At 35.9% G+C, this 22996-nt stretch overlaps 1 protein-coding gene across 2 annotated transcripts in view; it reads left to right on the top strand.

The window, feature by feature from the left end:
* LOC111148153 (N-acetylated alpha-linked acidic dipeptidase like 2) overlaps positions 1-22996 on the top strand; it is a 1315835-nt gene that overhangs the window by 841820 nt on the left and 451019 nt on the right. For both annotated transcript variants that reach the window (XM_022504603.1, XM_022504596.1), the window contains one exon: positions 45-195. In XM_022504603.1, the coding sequence (XP_022360311.1) occupies positions 45-195 (151 nt within the window). The remainder of the gene's footprint in view (positions 1-44; positions 196-22996) is intronic.

The following is a 22996-nucleotide window of genomic DNA, read 5'->3' as shown; positions in this document are numbered from 1 at the left end:
GCTATTAAAAACTATTAAACTAATAGTTTTCTCTTCTCTTTTAGCTTTCCTTATTAGAAAAGGCTGGATTTGGTGGTGTTCTTCTATATATTGATCCTTGTGATTTACCAAAGACTGCAAATCTTAGCCATGATACCTTCATGGTATCACTGAACCCAGGAGGAGACCCTTCAACGCCAGGTTATCCAAGTGTGGGTAAGTGTGCAGTTAATCTTTCCCATTCTTTTAAACACTACATGCTATAATTTGTAAGTACATGCTGGATTAGTCAAGGGATAGCAAAGTTGAAGAATTCTTACCACTCCATATTCAAAAAATGATTTTTATCTGCTATCACTCTATTTCAACAAAACTTTTTTAAAGTCTGTAACAGTCTGTAATGGATTTTTGTCTGGATAAGTTGCATATTTTCATATTTTATATATTATTGACTGACTGAAAGTTAAATTATACCAGGTGGGATAGGCACTCCATATAGGTGGAAAATATATACAAATACCTAGAAGGTTGAAATACCTGCTGCTTTAGGGTGTCTGTAATTATTTAAAGCACAGAGTCTAGGGGTACACATGGTCTGGTTAGGTGACTTAAGCAGTGGGAAATGATGCTGAAGAAAAATGGAGTTAATATGATCAACTTGCCTGGCTCCCTAAGGGAAGGGATCTTAATCACTGGCAGCATAGAAAATGGCCATCTTTGCATCAGACATCCTTCTCTTTCTCAGTAAGTTGTGTTCATGTTATTGGGGGGTCATGTAGCAGACAGAAGACAACTGAATTTGGCGGGTGCTCCCTGCATCATTGAATTTCTGTCCAATATATCATTGACAAGTGGTCCATTAATATCGTCTTGGCTGTAAAAAAAAAAAAAAAATATATATATATATATATATATATATAGTCTTGGCTGTGGAATAAGCTCTGTGAACCTTCTTCCAGGGTGAGAGTAACCCATTAACCATGACACTACAATCAGTAATTAAACTAACAACAACAACAACAAAATCATGTAATTATTCATGTGTTCTGCCAAAATTTTTCCCTATTTTCTACAAAATACCACAAAAGTTTCTAATTATCTTGTTCAAGTCCACTTGTCCTCTCTCTATGTATATTAACTTTCCAACAATGAAGTAAATTGAATCAAATATGAGTTATAATTTATAAATTTTGTTAGGTCTACTGATTACTGCTTTATCCTCTAAAGTACATTGCTATTAATTCATTTAAGAATTTTCCTTGAGGGGCGCCTGGGTGGCTCAGTCGGTTAAAGCCTCGCCTTGGCTCGGGTCATGATTCCAGGGTCCTGGGATCGAGCCCCACATCAGGCTCTCTGCTCGGCAGGGAGCCTGCTTCCTCCTCTCTCTCTCTCTCTCTCTCTCTGCCTGCCTCTCTGCCTACTTGTGATCTCTGTCAAATTAATAAAATCTTTAAAAAAAAAAAAAGAATTTTCCTTGAGACCTTATCAATAGGTATTTTTTACAGTCTATTGTCTCATTATTAGAATTTTGACATTAAAATTAGGAAATGTCCATCTACATCACCAAAAATGCCAGTCCACTTCTCTCATTTGCATAGGCTCTAACCTCCCTGTGTAATAACACCTCAGCTTCAAGAGTCTGTGCCGCTTCCAGTTGGCGAACGGGAGAAGAATTGGGCACAAACAAGTCAGCTGCAAGAGATTGGGAGTAGGGGACAACAGTTGAAAAGACTGCTGCCCGGAGCAACTCCACAGTCTCGCTTTTATTAGATAGAAACAGTAACCAACAGAAGAGTTGATGGAGGTCAAACGTTAGTCATATGCCATGTAGATCAACAAGAAGGAGGGCAGAATATGTCTGTACAAGTAGTATAAAGTTTATAGTTGAATAAGCACATTCAAAGGACTTATCTAAGTAGCCACAGGGGCTCTCTGGGGAGGAAAGGGGAGGTAACAGAAAAATGATGCAGGCGGCATTCCGCCCTGAGCAGGCCGGGCGTTCCCAGCTGCTCAGCTTCAAGGCCATATATCGTCCTCTCCCCCAGAGTCCTGTTGCAGTATCTGTTTTTCTTAAGGCTGTATCTAAATGTGCTTGGTAACTAGTAAAATTTCCCGGGGGTTATATTTTAAGTAATACATTGTTCTGAGGGGCAGTTGCAAGTCTGCATATGACAGTTAACTTTTTTGTGACAAATCAATGGGCTGTAAGGCTATCAAAAGCTACTTTATGCTACTGTTCAAGGCGGTGAATTGACCAGTTGGCAACATTTGCTCTTAATATTTTTTTTGGCTCAGATCATTTCATAATTATAGAATTCTATTATATCTAGCAAAATGTTAGCCAGAGTCTCAAGCAATCTCAGAATTTTTTTCTCTTCTCTTTTTTTCTTTTCATTTCGTTTCATTTCTTTTGTTTCGTTTGTTTCATTCATTTTTCTCATTTCTCTTTTCTCTTTTATTTTTCTTTTTTCTTAATGTCTTTTTTCTTTCCTTTTCTTTTTTCTTTTCTTTTTCCTTTCCCTTTCTTCCCTCTCCTCCTCTTCTCTTCCCTTCTCTTCCCTTTCCTATTTGCCCCTTTTCTTTCCTTCCATTCCCTTCCCTTTTCTTTGAAATAATTTCAACTCATAAAAATTTTCAAATAGATTATTTAGAGAATCTGTGTGACTTTATTCCAGACTTCTCTCATACTAACATTTTATATAATATTATTCAGTTGTCAAAGCCATAAAATTAACATTGATGTGGCGCTGTTAACCAATTATAGACTTTATTCAGATTTCTTCAATTCTCTCCCTCTCTTTCTCTGCCCTGGTTGCTAAGAAGCTCTGATTAACCATAATGACTTATACCATTGGCTCCTGATTTATTTATCCCTTCCTCTTGCAATTATCTTAAGATCTCTGTGTCTTATGGTTTTATTCACATTTAAAAAAAAAATAACAAAACCATCCTCAATTTTGTGGGCAGGGAAGGAGAAGGAGAAGGCAGGTTGTGAATTGTAAATAAAGACTACTAAAAATAATTTATTCAAAGTGAATAGCAGCATCTGACTTAATATCCTAAATACTGTTAGGTAAAATGATTATTAGAGGAATTAATATAAAACTACCTCTTTTTCCAATATTAGGAACTCTGTTTTATTAACTAGCCTAAGGATAATGAAGTCCTAAAGAAGGGCATTGAATAATAAAAATACAAATAGGTGGTTTTATATGTCTGTTTTTAATATGTACATAATAAACAGAAGAGCATAACGAACTTTCCATATGCCTCACTTGGCTTCGTCAACTATCTACATTCTACTATTTTTCTGTTGTCTGTACATCTCCTCACAACCCACAACACCACTTGTATTTTTATAGAAAAAAATCACATAAATTGAAATGCAGACATCTTAACCAACAAAAGGACATACCCATGTAATCTCCGTGCCTATTTAGCTATAGTACATTTTTATCACACCAGAAATTTTGGTCATTCCCCATCACCAGCCCTTGCTCAGTGCCAGTCTCACTTTTATCATGGAGTATGTATTATGTTAGGTGCAGGTTCTTTTGCTTAGAATAATGTCTTTGATGTTTATTCACTGTTCCATGTAACAGTTTATTGTTGGAAAGTATACCACAATTTTTGAATTGATTCAAGTAGGTGTTTTTTAAAATAAGAATGCTAAGGCACTCTTCTGCAACATATGATCCAAGTGGATTGTTGAAATAAGACACAGGAACTTCCTATAAGATCGTTCTGCTCAGTACATCTCATTGCATATCTGAAAAATTCTTGGTTATTGTAGAATCAGAGCAAAGGATAAAAAGAAGTTTTTAAAAACCCTTTCCTCCTTTATCATGGAAAATTATGTCTTCTCATTCTTTTAATAAAAATAAGACTCTAGTTTCCCTTGGCATATTAATCACTCCTAGTCTTATTTTATTTACCTTAAAAAGAATTATATTAATATAATATATATGTTGATATGTATAGATATAGATACAGATCTTACAAGATTTTAAAGAAATGCAATATCTCAAACTTTGCCCCAGACTTAAATAGGAATTCTGAGGGAGGGGCCCAAACATCTGTATTCTAACAAACTCTCCGTGTGGTTCTGATGCAAATGAATTTTGAGACCTGCTGAGCTAGAAACTTTATGCTTCTTTTCCAAATCATAGTTGGGTGGCTAGGACTCCTGACCCAAACTTTGTGACCTCATGTTACTGTTCTTTAAACATCTTATATTGCTGCCTTTTATTTTCCCCGCCTCCATGTTAATCAGGACTGAGGAATATTTGCATTCTGGAGCCTGGACCCAATTTTTGTACTCCATTAGCTCTCAGTAAATATTGATTGAGTGAATAACTTGTTCCTTTAACATGACTACTTGTCTTTGATGATTCTGACCCTAGGCTATACCCTGCTTTAATTAACCTAATTAAAACAAAACAAAAAAAGTGTGTATCAGCATGTACCTCTGATGGATTTGTTTATAAAATACATGGTTTTTCTCCTTAAATGCTCTGTTTGTTCTTTCATACATATTCTACCACTTAGAACAACAGAAATTCTGCTTAAGATATTAGGATATTAAAAGTCTAGTCTATTCTCTTAATTCCTTTGATAACTTATCAAATATGTCAAAGATTAAGTGTCCAAAATATCAGACTTCATAATAAGTACTTCTACCAACTTGCTACAAGTATTTCAACTACACTAAACTATGATCTAAGCAAACCACATTTCCTAGAACCATTTACTTTTATAATTCTAAAAGACTTTCTGGTTCATATAGGGTTCAAATAGTTTTGAGGCACAAAAACTTGATCATGTTAGCTAAGGGTTCATGTAAATGAGGCATGTGAACCAACATTTATAATAACTGGTCATAATTATAACACCAGTGATTAGTTATAATAAAAAATATGCTTAGCTTAAAATCATTAATTGGTTTTGCTCAAAACAAAGAGAGAATCAGAAAGCTATGGATGAGAATAAATAAGGGGAGGTAAAAAATAGACCCTTTAAGGAGTATATTATTTAGTCTATGTTGAAACATGGAAAAGAAAATCCTTCCCCAAATTTTAAGTTTCCGATGGTCTGACACCTAGACTAGAAGTAGTAGTTAGAAGTCCTTTTCTTTCCATATTTTTAAAATAATTTATCTTCTGAAACCTCTGCTTGCTGTAGAGTTTATTTTGATTTTAGTACCATCTCCAAATATCTGCCTGTCTAACCTATGGACAACTAGTTAATTGAAATCCAAATTTTCTTTTATCTTGCCTGAGACTTAATTCTCCTTTTACACCATTTACTGAAATCCATCCCAATTTAAAGTTTTCTGTATCTGTCGCTCTTTATGTTTGTTACAGTCCCATTTTATCACCCCTTTTTTCTTTGTTTTAAATTCTAGAGAGGAAAGTTGTTTCAGTGGTTTTACTCTAGTGAAATGTATCAAACGACACAGTTTATTTAATATTCCCAGTGTTACAATTCAGTGGATCTGTGTGTTGTTTACCTGCTGTCTATTCAACATCACCTCTGCCAACCAAAAACCACTCAAAGAATAACGAATATCACTGTAATTTGTGACAAGTCTTCTCCAGGCTTTCTTGGTTCAGTTACCTGGACAAATGTCGAAAGATTGACTTGAGTTGGCACTAAATCAACTGAGACAGTGTTGAACTATTCCCTGACTAGAATAGCAGGAAATATAAATATGTACCTAGTTGTCAAAACAAAGTGTTAGATATTCACAGCATGAAATGTCTTGTTGCTTTGTTGGAAAAAAATAAAGTGTCTGTATTTTTATTATTTTACTCTAACTGGTGGTTCTTGTATGTGTCTGGAAGGCTTCAGCTTTACATGAAATATTGTCCAAATTGGTCCTAAGAAACATTTAAAGAGTGGCTCATAGTTAAGCTGATTTTTTTTCAATAAGTCTCATTTGCAGCATTGTGAAAAGAGAGATTGTTTGAATTCAAACTGCTCCTTTCAAAAATCTAAATTTTGTTTTGTAAAATAATTTTAGTTACTAAGTTTTCTTGGTCCCAAACAGGGAAATTTGTAATTGATTGCTGCAATGTCTAAGATTACAGCCCTTTAGAGAATATTTTTGAATGATTATTGTTCATAGACAATATGTGTGCCGCATGGTTTTCTACTCAGTCGGAATGTTCTTTACTTATTATTGTACTCTGAACTCTCTATTTTAAACTAAACACCCACTCTATCAATGGAGACAATCAATTTGTATCAGAATTAAAGTTTCCCCTAAAATCTGGGATTCTAAGAAGATGAAAAAAAATCTACTGCTTGAAAAAATGATTCATCAGTAAATTTCCATCACAATGAAGATAAGAAGCTAATTGAAACAACAAGAAAATTAGTTTTACATTGTTATAGGACTTTGTATGCCTTATCTTGTTAGATTTTTTCAACAGGACAGCTTTTACTGTCCCCACTTTCCAGATAGGTAAACTGATCCGTAGAGAAACTGAGCTTTATTCAAAGTGATCAGACTAATATAACCAACAGTTAAACCCCAAGTTGCCTAATTTCTAACCTAATGGGAATTCCACTAATATTATCTTGCATCAACCATAAAATTTAGGTAAGTTAGTTTTATGAAAATAAGAATTTCATTTGGTGTGACATCAGACAAATGATTAAATTTAATGCTAAAGAACACTTGGCTCTGTTTGTTTCCTCCCCACTTTTAACACATGATTAAGTGTAATGTTGAAAATGAAATATAAAGTATAATGGTAAAATTATAAAGCTTGCCTGCAGGTTTAGACTACATCAATATGACCTCAGAAAAAATTAGGATTGAATCATATGCAATTGCCAATATTCTTCCAGAGTATAATTTCTACTCTTCTCTATAAGAATACAATAATTATAAAAGAAATTATGATGGAAGAAATAAATTGAACAACTAATTAACTAACCAAAGTATGTGAGGAAAAACAGTAACAACAAAAGACTTGGTTTTATTTTTCAACCACAAAATTATATAAATTATTTTAGTGGAATATATTCAAAACCTATCATTTCCATGATGTTATTAACCTTTTTATCTAAGAGCTTTAAACTGTAAAATACAACCATCTGATTATCTTTCTCAAAAATACAAATTGTTGTTCTCATCATGGGTACAATCCACTTTTTCAAGGTATTAGGCAGTAGCTGAGCAGAAGATATAAGCTGAAATTACATAAAAGAGCAAGAATATGCCTGAGAATTAATAAGTCATGCTGTGCAACACAAGTTTTTAAAGATTTATTGGGGCACCTGGGTGGCACAATGGTTAAGTATCTGACTCTTGGTTTTGGCTCAGATCCTGATCTCAGGGTGGTGAGATGGAGCCCAATGCTCCCTGCTCAGCAGGGAGTCTGTTTAAGATTCTCTCTCCCTCTCCCTCTGTCCCCCAACTCAAACAAATGAATAGATCTTTAAAAATATTTATTTATTTATTTATTTATTTATTCATTCATTCATTCATTCATTCATTCATTTGTTCATTCATTTGAGAGAGAGATTGTGAGAAGGAGCTGGGGGAGAAATAGAAGGAGACAGAGAGAGAGAATCTTTTCCCCCATAAGTGCAAAGCCCCATGCAGGGCTCCATCTCAGGACCCTGAGATCAGGACCTGGGCCAAAGTTGGACACTTAATGGACTGAGCCACCCAGGTGCCCCCACAACACAGTTAATTTTACTTTTTCCAGCCAGTTTTCATACTTTCTTATCTGTTATGGTCAGGAACTATATACTACAGGAGCTGGTGGTCTTACTTTTGACAAACTTAAGCCATCTGGAAAGGTTAGAACTAATGTCAGAAATAAACTTAAAAAAAAAAAATCCCTGTAGTCTGCTTTTACATTCACTATCAAATGATAAAGGCAACATAAAATAATAGCAATTTTTATTTCTGAACTATCCATTATGAAGAGTGAATTTTCAACAGGTGGCAAATGACATGGTGGGAGTATCACATAGGATTCTCATAGCCTTATATATTAAGTGTCAGTATTTTAAAAAGTTGATTTCTGGGCGCCTGGGTGGCTCAGTGGGTTAAGCCACTGCCTTCAGCTCAGGTCATGATCTCAGGGTCCTGGGATCGAGTCCCACATCGGGCTCTCTGCTCAGCAGGGAGCCTGCTTCCCTCTCTCTCTCTCTCTCTTTGTCTGCCTCTCTGTCTACTTGTGATCTCTCTCTGTCAAATAAATAAATAAAATCTTAAAAATAAAATAAAATAAAATAAAAAGTTGATTTCCAAATCAGCAATTATAGTCAACTCAAAGGTATTCTTTGTTTATGTCTTTCAGAAAATAGGGCATGATTTTTATTTAAGAAGTTTTTTATTTAAGAAGATTTTTTTAAGATTTTTTAAGAAGATTTATTTAAGAAGTTGATTTCCAAATCAGCAATTATAGCTAACTCAAAAGTATTCTTTATTTATGTCTTTCAGAAAATAGGGCATGATTTTCTGCTCATTATTTTCTTTTCCAGTTAGTGGCAAAATATAATCCATATTATGCCAAAGCAATCTGAAAATTAATACTTAGTTATATAGTGGCTACAGAAAAACTTTCTATGTCCATGTAAAATGTGACACTCTTGATTAAATATATAAATAGGTCAAGGTAATTACAGCTTTCATTAACTCCTTTTTATTTTTTTCCCATTTTTCAGCTTTATTGAGGTGTACTTGACAAAAGTTCAATATATTTGAGGTATACAGTATGAAAAGCCAATAAATCTACAAATTATGAAGGATCCCCACATTCCTCACCTAACATATTTATCTTCTCTTTATTTTTTCTTGAGAACACTTAACTTTTACTCCCATAGCAAATTTCAACTATATAATACAATATGGTAAACTATAGTCACCATGTTATACATTAGATCTTCAGCCATCATTCTTTTTATAATTGAAAGTTTGTACACATTTGCCAGACTTTCCCTTTTTCTCCCACTTCCCAGACCTGGCAACCACCATTCTATTTTGATTCTGTAAGTCTATAAGTTCAATCTTTCTTTATTTATCCTTTCTTCTTCTTGTCCTTCTTGTTCTTCTTCTTTTCCTCCTTCTTCTTCTTCTTCTTCTTCTCCTCCTCCCCCTCCTCCTCACTCTCCTCCTCTCCCTCACCCTCCTTCTCCCCCTCCCTTCCCCCCCTCCTTCTCCCCCTCCCCCTCCTCCTCCTTCTTCTTCTTTTAAGATTATACATATAAATGATACCATGCAATATTTATCTTTCCTAATCTGGATTATTTCATCTAGCAAAATGCCCTCAAGATTCACCTAAGTTGTTGCAAATGGCAGGAATTCCTTATTTTTTGGTTGTTTACGTATACCATAGTTGCTTTGTTTGTTGTTCATTCCTCTATTGACTGGCACATAGGTGGTTTTCATACTTTGGCTATTATGAGTAATGCTGCAATAAACATAGGAATATAGATATCTTTTTGAGATAGTGTTTCCATTGCCTTTCTATACATACACAGAAGTAAGATTGCTTGGTCTTATAGTAGTTCTATTTTTCTTTTGTTGAGGAACCTCCATGGTGTTTTCCATACTGGCTGTATAAGTTTACATGCCCACCAACAGTGTATAAGGGTTCCCATTACAGCCTACCAGCATTTGTATCTTTTACTTTTTGATAATAGACAACCTAACATGTATAAGGCAATATCTCATGGTGGTTTTGATATGCATTTCCTGGATGATTAATGATGTTGAACACCTTTTTGTGTACCTACTGGCCATTTGTATATGGTCTTTAGAAAAATGTCTATTTAGGTCCTTTACCCACTTTTCAATTGGATCCTTTCCTTCCCTTCCTTTCCCTTCCCTTCCCTTCCTTTTTTTTTTTCTTTCATGAATTATATGAGTTCCTTGTATATTTCAAATAATAACACCTATCTGATAACTGATTTGCAAATATATTCTCCCATTCCATAGGTTGTCTTCTCATTTTGTTGATGGTTTCATTTGCTGTACAGAACTTTTTAGATTGATACAGTCCCACTTTTTTATTTTTGCCTTTTTTTATAGGGATTACATTAATCTATAGATCTGTTTTGTTATTATGGAAATTTTAACAATATTAATTCCTCTAATCCAGAAACATGGGATATTTAATTTACATTTACATCAAATTTGTTTACATTTTTAAAAAATTTCATTCAAATCAAGGTCTTATGGTTTTCAGTGTACAGATATTTCACCTTGTTGGATAAACTTTTTCCTAAATAACTTATTCTTTTTGATGCTTTGTAAATGGAATTATTTTCTTAATTTCTCTTTCCAATAGTTCATTTTTAGTGTACAGAAACATAACTGATTTTTGTATATTCATTTTGTATTCAGCAACATTACTAAATTTGTCTATTCTAACAGATTTTGGGTGGAGCCTTTAGGGTATTGTCATCTTTCATCCCTTCTTTTTTGACTTGGATTTTTGTCTTTCTTTCCTAATTGCTCTGGCCAGGATTTCTAGTACAGTGTGGAATAAGAGTGGTGATCTTGTTCCGGATCTTAGAGGAAAAGCTTTCAGTTTCAGCTCTTCACTGTTGAGAATGATTAGCTATGGCCTTGTCACACATGGTCTTTATTTTTTTGAGGTACTTTCCCTACATAACTGCTTTGTTGAAAGTTCTCATCATAAATGGTTGTTGAGTTTTGTCAAATGCCTTCCCTATATCTATTGAGATCATATGATTTTTATTCTTCATTCTATAATGAGGTATATTATACTGATTTACATATGTGGAACTTCCTGTGTCTCAGGAATAAATCACACTTCATCATGGTGTAAAATCCGTTTAATATCCTGATGAATTTTGTTAGCTAGTTTGTTAACTATTTTGTTGAAAATTTTTGCACCTATGTACATTAGGTATATTGGCCTCTGATTTTTTTTTTTTTTTTTTTTTTTTTTTGGTGTGTGTCCCTGTGTGGTTTTGTTATCAGTTTCCTGCTGACTTTATAAAATGAGTTGGAAAATATTTCTCCTATCTTTTGGAAAATTTAAAGAAGAGTTGGTATTAACTCTTTTTTAAATATTTGGTAGAATTCACTAGTGAAGACATTTGGTTTTGGACTTTTCTTTGTTGGAGGTTTTTTGTTTTGTTTTGTTTTGTGTTTTTAGAGATTTTATTTATTTATTTGAATGAGAAAGAGCGAGAGAGAGCATGAGAATGGGGAGGGTCAGAGAGAGAAGTAGACTTCCTGCTGAGCAGGGAGCCTGATGGGGCACTGGATCCTGCAACTCCAGAATCATGATTGAAGGCAGTTACTTAAACAACTGAGCCACCCAGGTGCCCATGTTGGGAGGTTTTTGATTCTTACTAGTAATTTGTCAGTTCATATTTTCTATCTCTTCATGATTCATTTTGGTAAGTCATATTTTTCTAGAAATTTATCTATTCCTTCGACATTGTCCACTTTGTTGCCATAAAATTATGCATAACAGTCTCTTAGTTCCTCCAACAATCTCTTTTTAATCTCATAAATTAGTAGAAGCCAGTAATATAATATTGAATTTTCTAACAAACGTTTGTTTCCTAAATATTTTTTCAATCATTTACTGAATTTTAATCAATTACTTTACTTTATGTCCTATAAAAATGCTAAACTGTTTTAATATATATGGCATTTAATTTTTGTGTATTTTTATCCTTTTGCAAAACCAGATATAGTAAAGATGTTTAGTTTCTTTATAGCTTTACTGCAAATTCATTATAAAGTAAATCTAAACTCAAAGTGGAAATATAGCTAAATAAACCGAGATTTGAAAATACCTATTTGCCAATCTTTTTCTTAAGATTTATTTATTTTATTTTATTTTATTTTATTTTATTTGAGAGAGAGAGTGAGCACATCAGGGGATGGGCAAAGGGAGAGGGAGAGAAAGGATCTCAAGCAGACTCCCTGCTGAGTGAAGAGCACAATTTGGGGTTTGATCTCAGGATCCTGAGATTGTGACCTGAGCCCAAATCAAGAGTCTGACACCTAACTGACTGAGCCACCCAGGTGACAGTATTTGTCAATCTGTGTATATAAATAGCAAAGTGCAGTAACTGAGATATGAGATCTTGTTATATATGTTGCAATAGGGAAACTATGGAGGTAATAGAAGAATATAGATCCAATCTTGCCGATTTTCCTAAATGCAGTGATGTTAATACATATAAATTAATTGTCTTTGTTTATTTTTGTTATGTTTAAATTTTGATATAATTTAAGATTAAAGACTGATTGATAGAGTAGTACAAAGAACTTCTGTTTCTTGTGTGTGTATGTGTGTGTGTGCACAGTTTTTACCTTTGAACCAAAAGTATGCAGTAAAAATATTGTGATTAGAAATTTGTTGGGTTAGTTCTTCATCTTCATCCTCTTTAGTATGGTTGATACTAATTTAAAATGTATTTAGAGGGATGCCTGGGTGGTTTAGTCATTAAGTGGCTGCCTTTGGCTCAGGTTATGATCCCAGGGTCCTGGGATCCAGCCCCCCATCAGGGCTGCTTGGTGGGGAGCCTGCTTTTCCCTCTCCAGCTTCCTGTGCTCGTGTTCCCTCTCTTGCTATCTCTCTCTGTCAAATAAATAAATTGAATCTTTATAAAAATAAAATTTATTTAGATTTATTTATTTATATTTCACTTTAAATGTTTGTTCCTTCTGTCTTCATTGACTTCTTTTAGTATAAAATATAATGTGGTTCCAAAAGTCAAAATTATATAACCATGAATATTCAGAATAGTGTCACTATCCTCCCCTGCCCTCAGCTCAGTTCTTCCATTTCACTTTCCTCACTCCCTAATGGTCTTTCCTGTATTTCTTTTTGTAGAAAATAAGCAGATAAATGTATATTCTTTTATCCCCCCTTCAGTTTTATATAAAAATATAGTATACCTTAATACTTATTTATACTTTTTTTTTTTTCCACTGAGCAATTTTAAAAATCTCTCCCTATCAGTTCTTAGAAATTGCCAATAGCTGGGTTCTCCAGGAGCAGGAGCTGAGAGAAAAGTGTAGTTACCAGAATTTTTAGTAGAGATCAACACTTGTGGGGAAAAAGAGAGCACAAGCTGGGTTGGGAAGGGGTAGAAGTGGAACTACAGAATAGTCCAACCACCCATGAGTATATGCTCTGTCAGAATTGTTCATGAGTGAACTGAATGACCAGGCCTTGATGCCTCTTCTGAAACCAGTCTTTGGTTGTGTGCCTCTCCAAGAAGGCATGCCACTGGGTAAAATTATTCTCTAGGACTAAGGCAAACTCTACATGGCTTAACAGCTGGTGGCTCTCTGCTGATAGCACTTAGACCATCAGGTTTAAAAGTACCCCTCCCCTTGACAGAATGGCATATTGTGACATGACATCACCATGTCAACAACAGAAATTTGACTTTAGCTCCATTCTTAGTCATGAGTTACAAGGGCTGAAGCTGTGCTGTCTAATATAGTAGTCACTAACTGTATGTGGCTATTTAATTTTAAATCCAATTAATTAAAATTACATAAAATTAAAAATTCTGTCATTTGGACCACATTTCAAGCACTCAGTAGCCACATGTGGCTATTACAGAGCATGTCCAGGATTCAGGAAAGTTCTACTGGATGAGCACTATAGAGTAAACACCTAAAGCAGTGTGATTTTATACAAAATTTGGTGATTAACTACTGTTTTAGATCATCCATGAGACTCTTTCTGTATATAATCTTAGAGAATCAAAGATTGTTTGTCTTTTTTACCACCTGAATTATTTAAAATCTATTTACAAAGCAGACTCTAAGAACCACATGTTGGGTATGCTCCATGAATTATTTTATGGTTTAGTGTTGAACCAAAACATAGTTGAGTGCTCCTAGAGCAAACATTTTCCATTTCCAGTATTCTCTGAAGAGTTTTTGAATTTTAAGTATGTAAAAATAAATCTTGTAATGCAACTTTAAAGTCTTATTGCATTTGCTTCAAACTGCTGGCGTTGTAAATTTTAGTCCCATACAATTTCATTTCAGAGATACATCCTGGATGAAAAAAAAAATGTGTTCTACTTTTGTTTTGCTTATCAACAGCCACTCTGTTCTAAATTTTTCAGTGAGAATTGAAAAAATTAAACCTGATGAATATTATGGATTTTTTTTGAGAGATAACCATCTCAGCATTAGACTTTTGAGGAACATAAATGTGGACTACATTTGTAATAAGTTGAAAGCCGGACTCTGGTACATCTTTCAGATTAAACATTAACTCTGTTTTTGGAAAAAGGTCAGATAATTAACTTTCTTTCCCTGACTACTGAAGAACATGAAATGACATTACCTATATATTCACAAAAATTATAACTTACATGCATATACCCCATATGATTATTGAATACCCTCATTGCCTTCTATTGGGCACAGAAACTCTTGAAAGGCTTTCTTTTCTACTTCTCCATATTAATTTCTCAGGCTTTTGACTATAACATTTACAGAAGTATATTCAGTACATTTAAGGAAAAGGAGGGTTAAACTAAGCAACACAGATTTCTTTACTACAGAACTTTAAAACCTATTAATGTAATGTGCTTCCCAAAACTCCAAAAGCATTGTAGTCTGGGAAATTTCCCAAATTTATTTGACCATGGAGTTCGTTTTCAGAGGGGCATCTGGAAGGGCTATCTTTCAGTCAAGCATACTGAGGGATTGCTGGCTTGCAACACCTGCCCCTTCCCCTTTCTGCTGCAAATCCTTCCCTAGTTTTATGCCTCTACACAGAGATGTATAGCTTGTACCTCAGCTTTTGTACATTTTGTAGCTTGAGGTACAATGTAAAAAATAATGCAGGAAGTAGAAAGGGCAGGGCTGATTAGGTCATGTGGTAACAGCAAGGTTAACACCTGCTTATGAGTCAGCAGGAAACGGAACACCTGGCAACAAAAAAATAATCTGGTTGATTGTTTAACAATTAAAGTTGTAATTAGATTTATAATTGAATTTTTGGTGTAGTCTCAAGTCTGGCAAATCAGTGTATCCCAGCTAATCGTTTACTCAGCATGATCTGTTCTGGTTCATTGCTGACCATGTTCAAAAATCTGTTTTTTAAAACACAAATCTGAACAAAATTCCTTTTTTTTTCTAAATTTTTTTTTTAATTTATTTTTATTTATTTGTCAGGGAGAGAGAGAGAGCGAGCGAGCACAGGCAGACAGAGTCGCAGGCAGAGGCAGAGAGAGAAGCAGGCTCCCCGCTGAGCATGGAGCCCCATGTGGGACTCAATCCCGGGACACCGGGATCATGACCTGAGCCAAAGGCAGCCGCTTAACCAACTGAGCCACGCAGGCGTCCCTAAAATTCCTTTTTTTTTTAAGTTTTTATTTATTTATTGACAGAGAGAGAGAGATATCACAAGTAGACAGAGAGGCAGGCAGAGAGACAGGGGGAAGCAGGCTCCCTGCTGAGCAGAGAGCCCAATGCAGGGCTCTATCCCAGGACCCCGGGATCATGACCTGAGTTAAGGCAGAGGCTTTAATCTACTGCACCCAGGTGCCTCCAAATCTGAACAAAATTCTTAAACAGCTTTCTTTAACCAGTCCCTCAGGTGACTTTTCTTATTTTAGCAATAGAATAGAAAATGCATTCTTATCCTGAGAAAAATAGATAGATAAAGTGACAGTTCTTACGATAATACAGATATACACATTTTTAAGCAATAGGCCAAAAAGATAATGTGCTTTAGGCAATTATTTCTAGAATACATCTCAATGAAATTTTCACCTTCTCCACAAACATACTTAAGTTATTGCTGTTACATCACTCTGAAAATCTCAGTAGTTTTAATATTTCAAGAAAGCTTTGGAATCCATGATGAATATTAAGCTGAGTAATCAACAGGCCAGATTACTATTCAGTCATCTCAATCAGGGTGATGCTTGCTGTTCCTGGGATGCCTTTTGGTACACTAGAGAAAATGGGACAAAAACGGAGGAACTTTGTTTAGGCTTAGGGTAACTATGTAATATATAGACCAACCAGAACACTTGAGAATGAAAAGGGTTGCCATGAAAAGCTACTTAAAATAATAGTTATTCATTGGATGATATGGTGATGCTATTTAGATTAGAACTAAGACTTACTAATAGATTTGACCACGGAATCCAGGAGATTTTTCAGTCAAGGGGTGTTGAGAACAAAAGTTCCCTCCCCCAAACAAATTCATATATTGAAGTATTAACTTCCCATATCTCAGACTGTATTTGGAGACAGGGTTTTTAAAGAGGAATTGAGTTAAAATGGGAGCATTGAGATGGACCCCATTCCAATATGACTCATATCCTTCTAAGGAGAGGAGAGTAGGACACAGACACAGGGAGAGGACCACCACAGCATGACACAGGGACAAGATGGCCATCTGCAAGCCAAGGTATGAGCCTCAGAAGAAACCAACCCCACAGACACCTTGATCTCAGACTCCCAGCCTCTAGCACCATGAGAAAACAAATTTCTGTCGTGAAGTCCCCTAGTCAATGGTACTTTTTTATAGCAGACCTAGCAAACTAATGCAAGTGGAAGTTATAAAAACAGTTTCTTTGATGTTATCATGAAAAGTACAAAGGAAAGTGATACACCTTTAGCATGCCTCTATTTTCACAGTCCTCCAGAAGAAAAACAAAGTGTTGAGAGTAGCAACCATTATGGTCCTTTACCAGTCTGTGTTCGGGTTAGGTCTAAGAAGCTCTTCTTGGTTTATGACTTGGACAATCCAGTATAATCAGGCCCTAGCACCCTGACTCTGGCATCAGCTCTAATGAAAGACAGGTGTGGAATTTTGCTTAATTATTCAGTTCTAGTCCTTCACAGGAGAAACTGGACTTCCCAGCTTCTAGGGTAGCAAAGCATGTAAATGAGTTTTTAGATACACAAAGGTATGTGAGAAATGTGATTCTGTGGTGGAAGAGAGGTTGTTAAAAGATAGGTGGAGCAGTCTGCATTCAGTTGACCCCAAGAGAAGACATGACTTGAAAGAAAGTCCCTGTGGTAGGATAGATTTGATCCATTTTTAAGTGTAGTGATAGTGAATATTCAATATTAAATTATTGGTGGGTTTTTTTTTTTGTTTTATTTTGTTTTGTTTTGTTTTGTTTTGTTTTTGGTTTGGTATGTAATTCCAAGCCTTTTCTAAAAGCCCATGAAAGACAACTCTACATTAGGTTGCTGTGGGAAAGCACAGGAAGGGGCAATAGTTGTAGGTGGGAGGGAGATGAGAGTTTGGGGCAATCTCAGCAATGGGGTTCTATAGCGGGGCCAGTTCCCATGAGAAAATTGTAAAGAACTATTATAAGGTCCCAGTATTACAGCAGCAGACATTCTGGGCAGTTTATCAATTCAGGAAAAGCAGAGGAGAAAGGAAAAACAAAAACAACAACAACAACAAAAACAGGAACAGAGTGCCTAGTCCAGTATGAAGAGTTCCAGGTCCCAGGCAAATCACAGTCACTCAGATATGGACAGGGATGCAAGACTCCCTTAGGTTCCCCTTAAATAAAGTTCAGATTGCTCCCACACCTGCTCTGGGACTGAGCCTTGCGGCCCTGTCCGGTCAATTGAGGTGACCAGGAAGGCATGCTCAAGAAAGTGAGAGAGTCATTATCTGGGCTGTGCCAGTCCAAGTGCTGCAGAGAAAGGAGGGAAGGCAGAACAGTAACTGCACTGGCAGGGTACAAAGCTGAAGTCTGGTAATTAGAACTAGGGCAGGAGGAATTTTAAAGAGTCACCAAACACAGCCTCGAGTAGAGCCTCTGGCAAGATTGCAGAACTGGGAGTCGGGCACCACTGAGCTGACACAGTGGACTGGTGTGCAACTCAAAGCCAGTTTTCAGCAGGCTTCTGGAGGATAACATTAAATCTTGGAGTCAATTTTGCAAATAGTGGCACATCACACACGGACTACAATCACTAATCAAAAGTTTGAGAGCCTGTGCAAAATGAGGGGGTTGGAGGATCCCACGTTAGGGACTGTCCAGCTGGAAACTGGAAGGCTCAATTTGGGTGAATGCAGCGTGAAGGAGTGCCACGTGCCCTGCATTGTTTGTTTCTTTTCTCCTTTTTTAACTCCACTGCTGCATGTGAATAATGATTCACAGTTTTAGATTTCTAGCACCAAAAGGGAACTTGGCGGTCACAAATGCACTATGTTCCATATAAAAATGAAGAAATACAAGACTTGTCTCTTCAACTGCACCATGAAATACCCGAATCTTTGAATGCTGCCTTGTGCTTGTCTTTAATCCTTTACAGTGTCTAGCTTGATCCTGTGGACATACTATGTGTGAACACAAGAGTGAATGCCGTTAATGAGAATGAGCCCTAAAATAAGTGCTGATTATTACTTGGGGTGCTGACAGCCTTGAGATGTGGCTCCTCTTTCCAAAGAACCGCACATAAAAACATACTTACTTTACCTGTAATTCTAGAGGATTCACGGATCCACTAGGAAAAAAGGTATCTCTAGATATCCCCCATTATGGACTTATAGAAATCACATTAAGAATTTCTTTCCTCAGGTATCCATTACCTATTTGGGCAGACTTTGTGTTCAGAAGTAAAATAAGGAGAATATAATTGGGAGGAATCAAGATTTTTCTAGGAGCAAAAAGTTCAAAACTAAGAAGGAAATGTATTAAAATCTGGACACTGAGTAGTCAGTGTTAGGTCCCCCAATAATGGGTCCGTGATTAAAGGAGCAAGACTGATACAAAGTGAAGGTCAAGCAAAGCTTTATTTCACACCAAGCATCAAGAATCAAACCGAATGTTCGGGGCCGCGCCTCTTACAGAGAGGGCGACCTCTCTCTGCTTCACAGACTAGCTTTTAAGGGCAAAGGCCATGTGGTTGGGCCTGGCCACGCACAGGTGGCCAATGAAATCGTAACACACAGAGAAAGCTGCACAGTCATGTTAGGTCACACATAAGTGACCAATTGAATTACAATTTACCCTAGTAGATATTTGAACCAGCCTATCACCTATCATATTGCCAGAATTGGCACCCAAAAGGCTCCCAAAGGCTGGGGCCCATACTCCTTGGTAACTAGGGAGACAGTATGCGCCCCCCCACTGATTGGATACCTCCACCTGGCCTGACCCACCCTTGTATTTGGGCTTTGTTACCTGGGACTGGTTTCCAGGACTTGTTTTTTTTTTAATTTTTTTTATTTTTAAATTTTTATTTTATTTTATTTTTTAAATTTCTTTTCAGTGTACCAGAACTCATTGTCTAGTCCAGGACTTGTTTTTAAGTAAGTCCCCTGGGGGAAAGGGGTCAGGGACAGTTTAAGGGTTAAACAACAAAGTTATTGTTTAACTGGATGGAAGCGCTCTGGCTAAAATAGGTCCTTACAGTCAGCAAAGAGTTGAATCACTTTCTGAAAGAAAGGTAATCTCAACACATCACTATTTAACAGTCTATAATTAAGTTACACGGATAATTATTTTTAGCTTTGTGAGAGTTTCAAGTATAGAGCATGTGATATTCACAATCACTGGTAAATCTCTAATCATTTTACAACCTCTTCTGTAAATCAAGAACACAACATAGGAGAGGAATCATTTTGGTAAATACAAATCAAAATTCCATATTGCCAGTTAGTAGGTAGTCGATTGGAAGCCATAAAGGAATGCTGCAAATTTTATAAATATGGAAATAACTGTGATATAGTTAGGACTGCTATAAAAACACATTTCAACTTGATGGGGTAGAAGTTGGTAAAATAGGACTTTTTCCTTAGGCCATACTTCTCAGTGTAGGAAGGGCCAAGTGATTTACATAAGAATGGTGAACAAGGCCAGAGATCTGTGAGCTGTGCAGCTCCTGTCTGAGAGAGCAGAGTTCAATGGTTGGGATAAAGCCCACTGGTACTTTGGGATCCTCCCTTTTGTGAGGAATTCTAGCTGGGCCCCAGGGCAGTTGGACAGCTCATTGTCCTCTTACTTCTGTATAGAGAAGGCAGTTCTCAGTAGGGAGTTTCAGGAGTAGCTTTGCGGCAGCATGGCTTCCTCAAGTGACCCTACAGTGTGGAAGCAAGCCCCTGTCACACTATTCAATATTATCAGTATTCTTCTGGTTTCGATGAAGTAAAGAAGAAATATTCATGATCATGGATTCTTCTTTCCCTCAAGATATATTTATATGCCCTAAGAGTGCCCTCCTTTATCCAATCAACAAGCATTTCTCAAGTGACTATTATAAGTGAAGCATAAGAAGTCAAAAGTAACAGTCTTATTCAAGAAGGTAAAGATCCAGAAAGAAAAACAATGTAACAGTAGTCCAGAAAGAAAAATAAGGTACTACAGGAATGGGCTGGACACATTCCTCACTCAGCCTAAGAAGTCAGTTACAGAGGAGGTGCAACTTCCACTCAAGTTGTTGGGTTTTCGTTTTTTTAATTATTGAGGTATAATTCACATACCATAAAATTCACCATTTTGAAGTGTACAATTCACTAGTTTTTTAGTGTATTCACAAAGTTTGGCAACTTTCACTATTTAATCCCCAAACATTTCAACACTCCAGAAAGGAAAACCTGTACCTATTAGTAATTACTCCTGATTTATCCCTCCCTCCAACTCCTGGCAACTGCTATCCATTTTCTGTCTCTAGGGATTTCCCTACCCTGGATATTTCATACAGATGGAATTGTCTATCCATTCATTAGTTGACAGGCATTCGAATTTTCTTCACTTTCTGGCCATCACAGATTCTGTTACTACAAACATGCCTATACAAGTTTTTGTGTGAACATATGCTTTCAGTTCTCTTGGGTATACACCCCTCATAGACCGATGGATCATATAGTAGCTCTATGTTTAAATTTTGGAAGAACTGCCAAATTGTTTCCTGTAGATGTATCATTTTAAATTTTCACCCACAATATATGAAGGGTTCACTTTTTCTATACCCTACCTTCCCTTGCTATTTTTCGTTTTTTATTGTTTTTTTACTTTTCCCTGTTTTTGTTTTTGTTTTTTTAAAGTGCTATTCATTGCAGTGGTAAATTGGTCACTTATTGTGGTTTTAATTTGCATTTTCCTAATAAGTAAAAATATTGAACATTTTTTTAATGTCATTATTGATCATTTGTATATCTTCTTTGGAGAAATGCCTATTTTGATCCTTTATCTACTTTTGTCATTGAGTTTTATCTTTATCAGTACCTGATTTCTGAATATCTCCTACTATGTATAGTGTACACTAATGCACAAAAGTTTTTAATTTTGATGAAAATGAAATTATCTTTTACCCCTCTTTTGTTGCTTGTGTTTTTGATGACATATCTAGGAAACTTGCCTCGTCTGAGGTTGCCAAGTTCAAGATTTACACCTGTGCTTTCTTTTAAGATTGTTATAGTTTTAGCTCTTACATTTAGGCCTTTAATTCATTTTGAGTTAATTTTTGGAAATGGTATGATATAGGGGTCCAAATGTACCCTATTTCATGTGGATATCTAGCTGTTACAGTACCATTTGTTGAAGAGTGTCTTTTTCCCATAGAATGTCTTGGCATCCTTGTTGAAAATCAATTATGTATTGGTATATAGATTTATTTCTGTACTCTCAGTTCTTCTCATATTTATATGTCTATCCTTATGCCAACACCATACTGTCTTGATTATGTAACCTTGTAGTAAGTTTTTATAGTTTGTGGGAAGTGTCAGGCTTCAACTTTGTTTCTGTTTTGACTATTCTGAGTACTTTGAATTTCTATATAAAACTTGGGCTAAATTTTGAAAGATGATTTGGAGATGGCCAGCCACAGAAGAGATTAAATTTCTTAGATGAAATGCTTTTGGATAAAGAGGTGTCTGAGGAAAATAGCGGGAATATAACTAAAGTCTGAGCATGAGATGGATTCCAGGTAAACTGCTGCACAATCACAAGTGCTGAGACAAAGAAGCAGGTACTTTATGATTGAATATGGCTGGACTAGAGGTTAGGGAATTGTGAGATATGAGGATGGAATGATAGATGGGGCTGGATCATAAAGCATTTGATCCTGTAGACAGTATTTTATCCTGTAGGCAGTGGGGAGTCACTAAAGTTGATGGCAATTCTTTCTTGTTTCAGTGTTAAAGTAAATACTCTTTCTTGGTATTTGTAAAACATTGGAGTTATTTTGGGATATGGATATGGGTATGAGTATGGATACATACACACACACACACACACACACACAAACACACACACATTTTTTAAACTAACCTCAAACACTCTCCCAAATAATATTGAGTTCTGTTTATACAAAGTCAGTCTCAGGAGGTGCTCTGGGTACTTTATAGTTAATTTCCCAAGATAAAAGGGAAAAATGAAGGAGGGGAAATCGGAGTGGGAGAGGAACCATGAGAGACTGTGGACTCTGGGAATCAAACTGAGGGTTTCAGAGGGGAAGGGTGAGGGGGATGGCTGAGCCTGGTGATGGGTATTAAGGAGGGCACGTATTGCATGGAGCACTGGGTGTTATACTCAAACAATGAATCATGGAACACTGCATCCAAAAAAAAAAAAAAAAAAAAAATCCAAACCAAACTGTAATGGTGACTAACCTCTCTAAATTATGTACATTATTGAGAAAGACCAAAGAAATAGTAATGAATTAAAAGAAAAATATTCCCTGTTATTTTTGTCTCAAACTTCCTTTATGTTTGTTTGTTTGTTTGTTTGTTTTGTGTTTTGCTTGGTACTTAACCAAAACTTTACAACTATTACTGTCCTCAGAGACATCTTTTCATAATATGTGAAGTTTAATTACCTAGGGTGAGGGAAGCCTTACCTTATTACTATAATCCCTAATGGAAAAGTCCAATATGCTTCTCCCTCTGACCTTCTGCCCTCTCATGTTCTCTCTCACAATCTCTCTCTCTCAAATAAATAAATAAAATCTTTTAAATAAATAAATAAATAATGTGCTGAATGTAAGCATAGGCTTTCAATGTAAATACTTCAGTTAAATATGTCAGTTCAATCTCAGTTCATCCAG

Source organism: Enhydra lutris, unplaced genomic scaffold (genome assembly GCF_002288905.1).
Source record: "Enhydra lutris kenyoni isolate GAN:26980312 unplaced genomic scaffold, ASM228890v2 scaffoldscaffold2, whole genome shotgun sequence".
Taxonomy (NCBI): Eukaryota; Metazoa; Chordata; class Mammalia; order Carnivora; family Mustelidae; genus Enhydra; species Enhydra lutris.
Note: the sequence above shows the minus strand (reverse complement) of the source record. Positions and strands in the feature narration are given on the sequence as shown.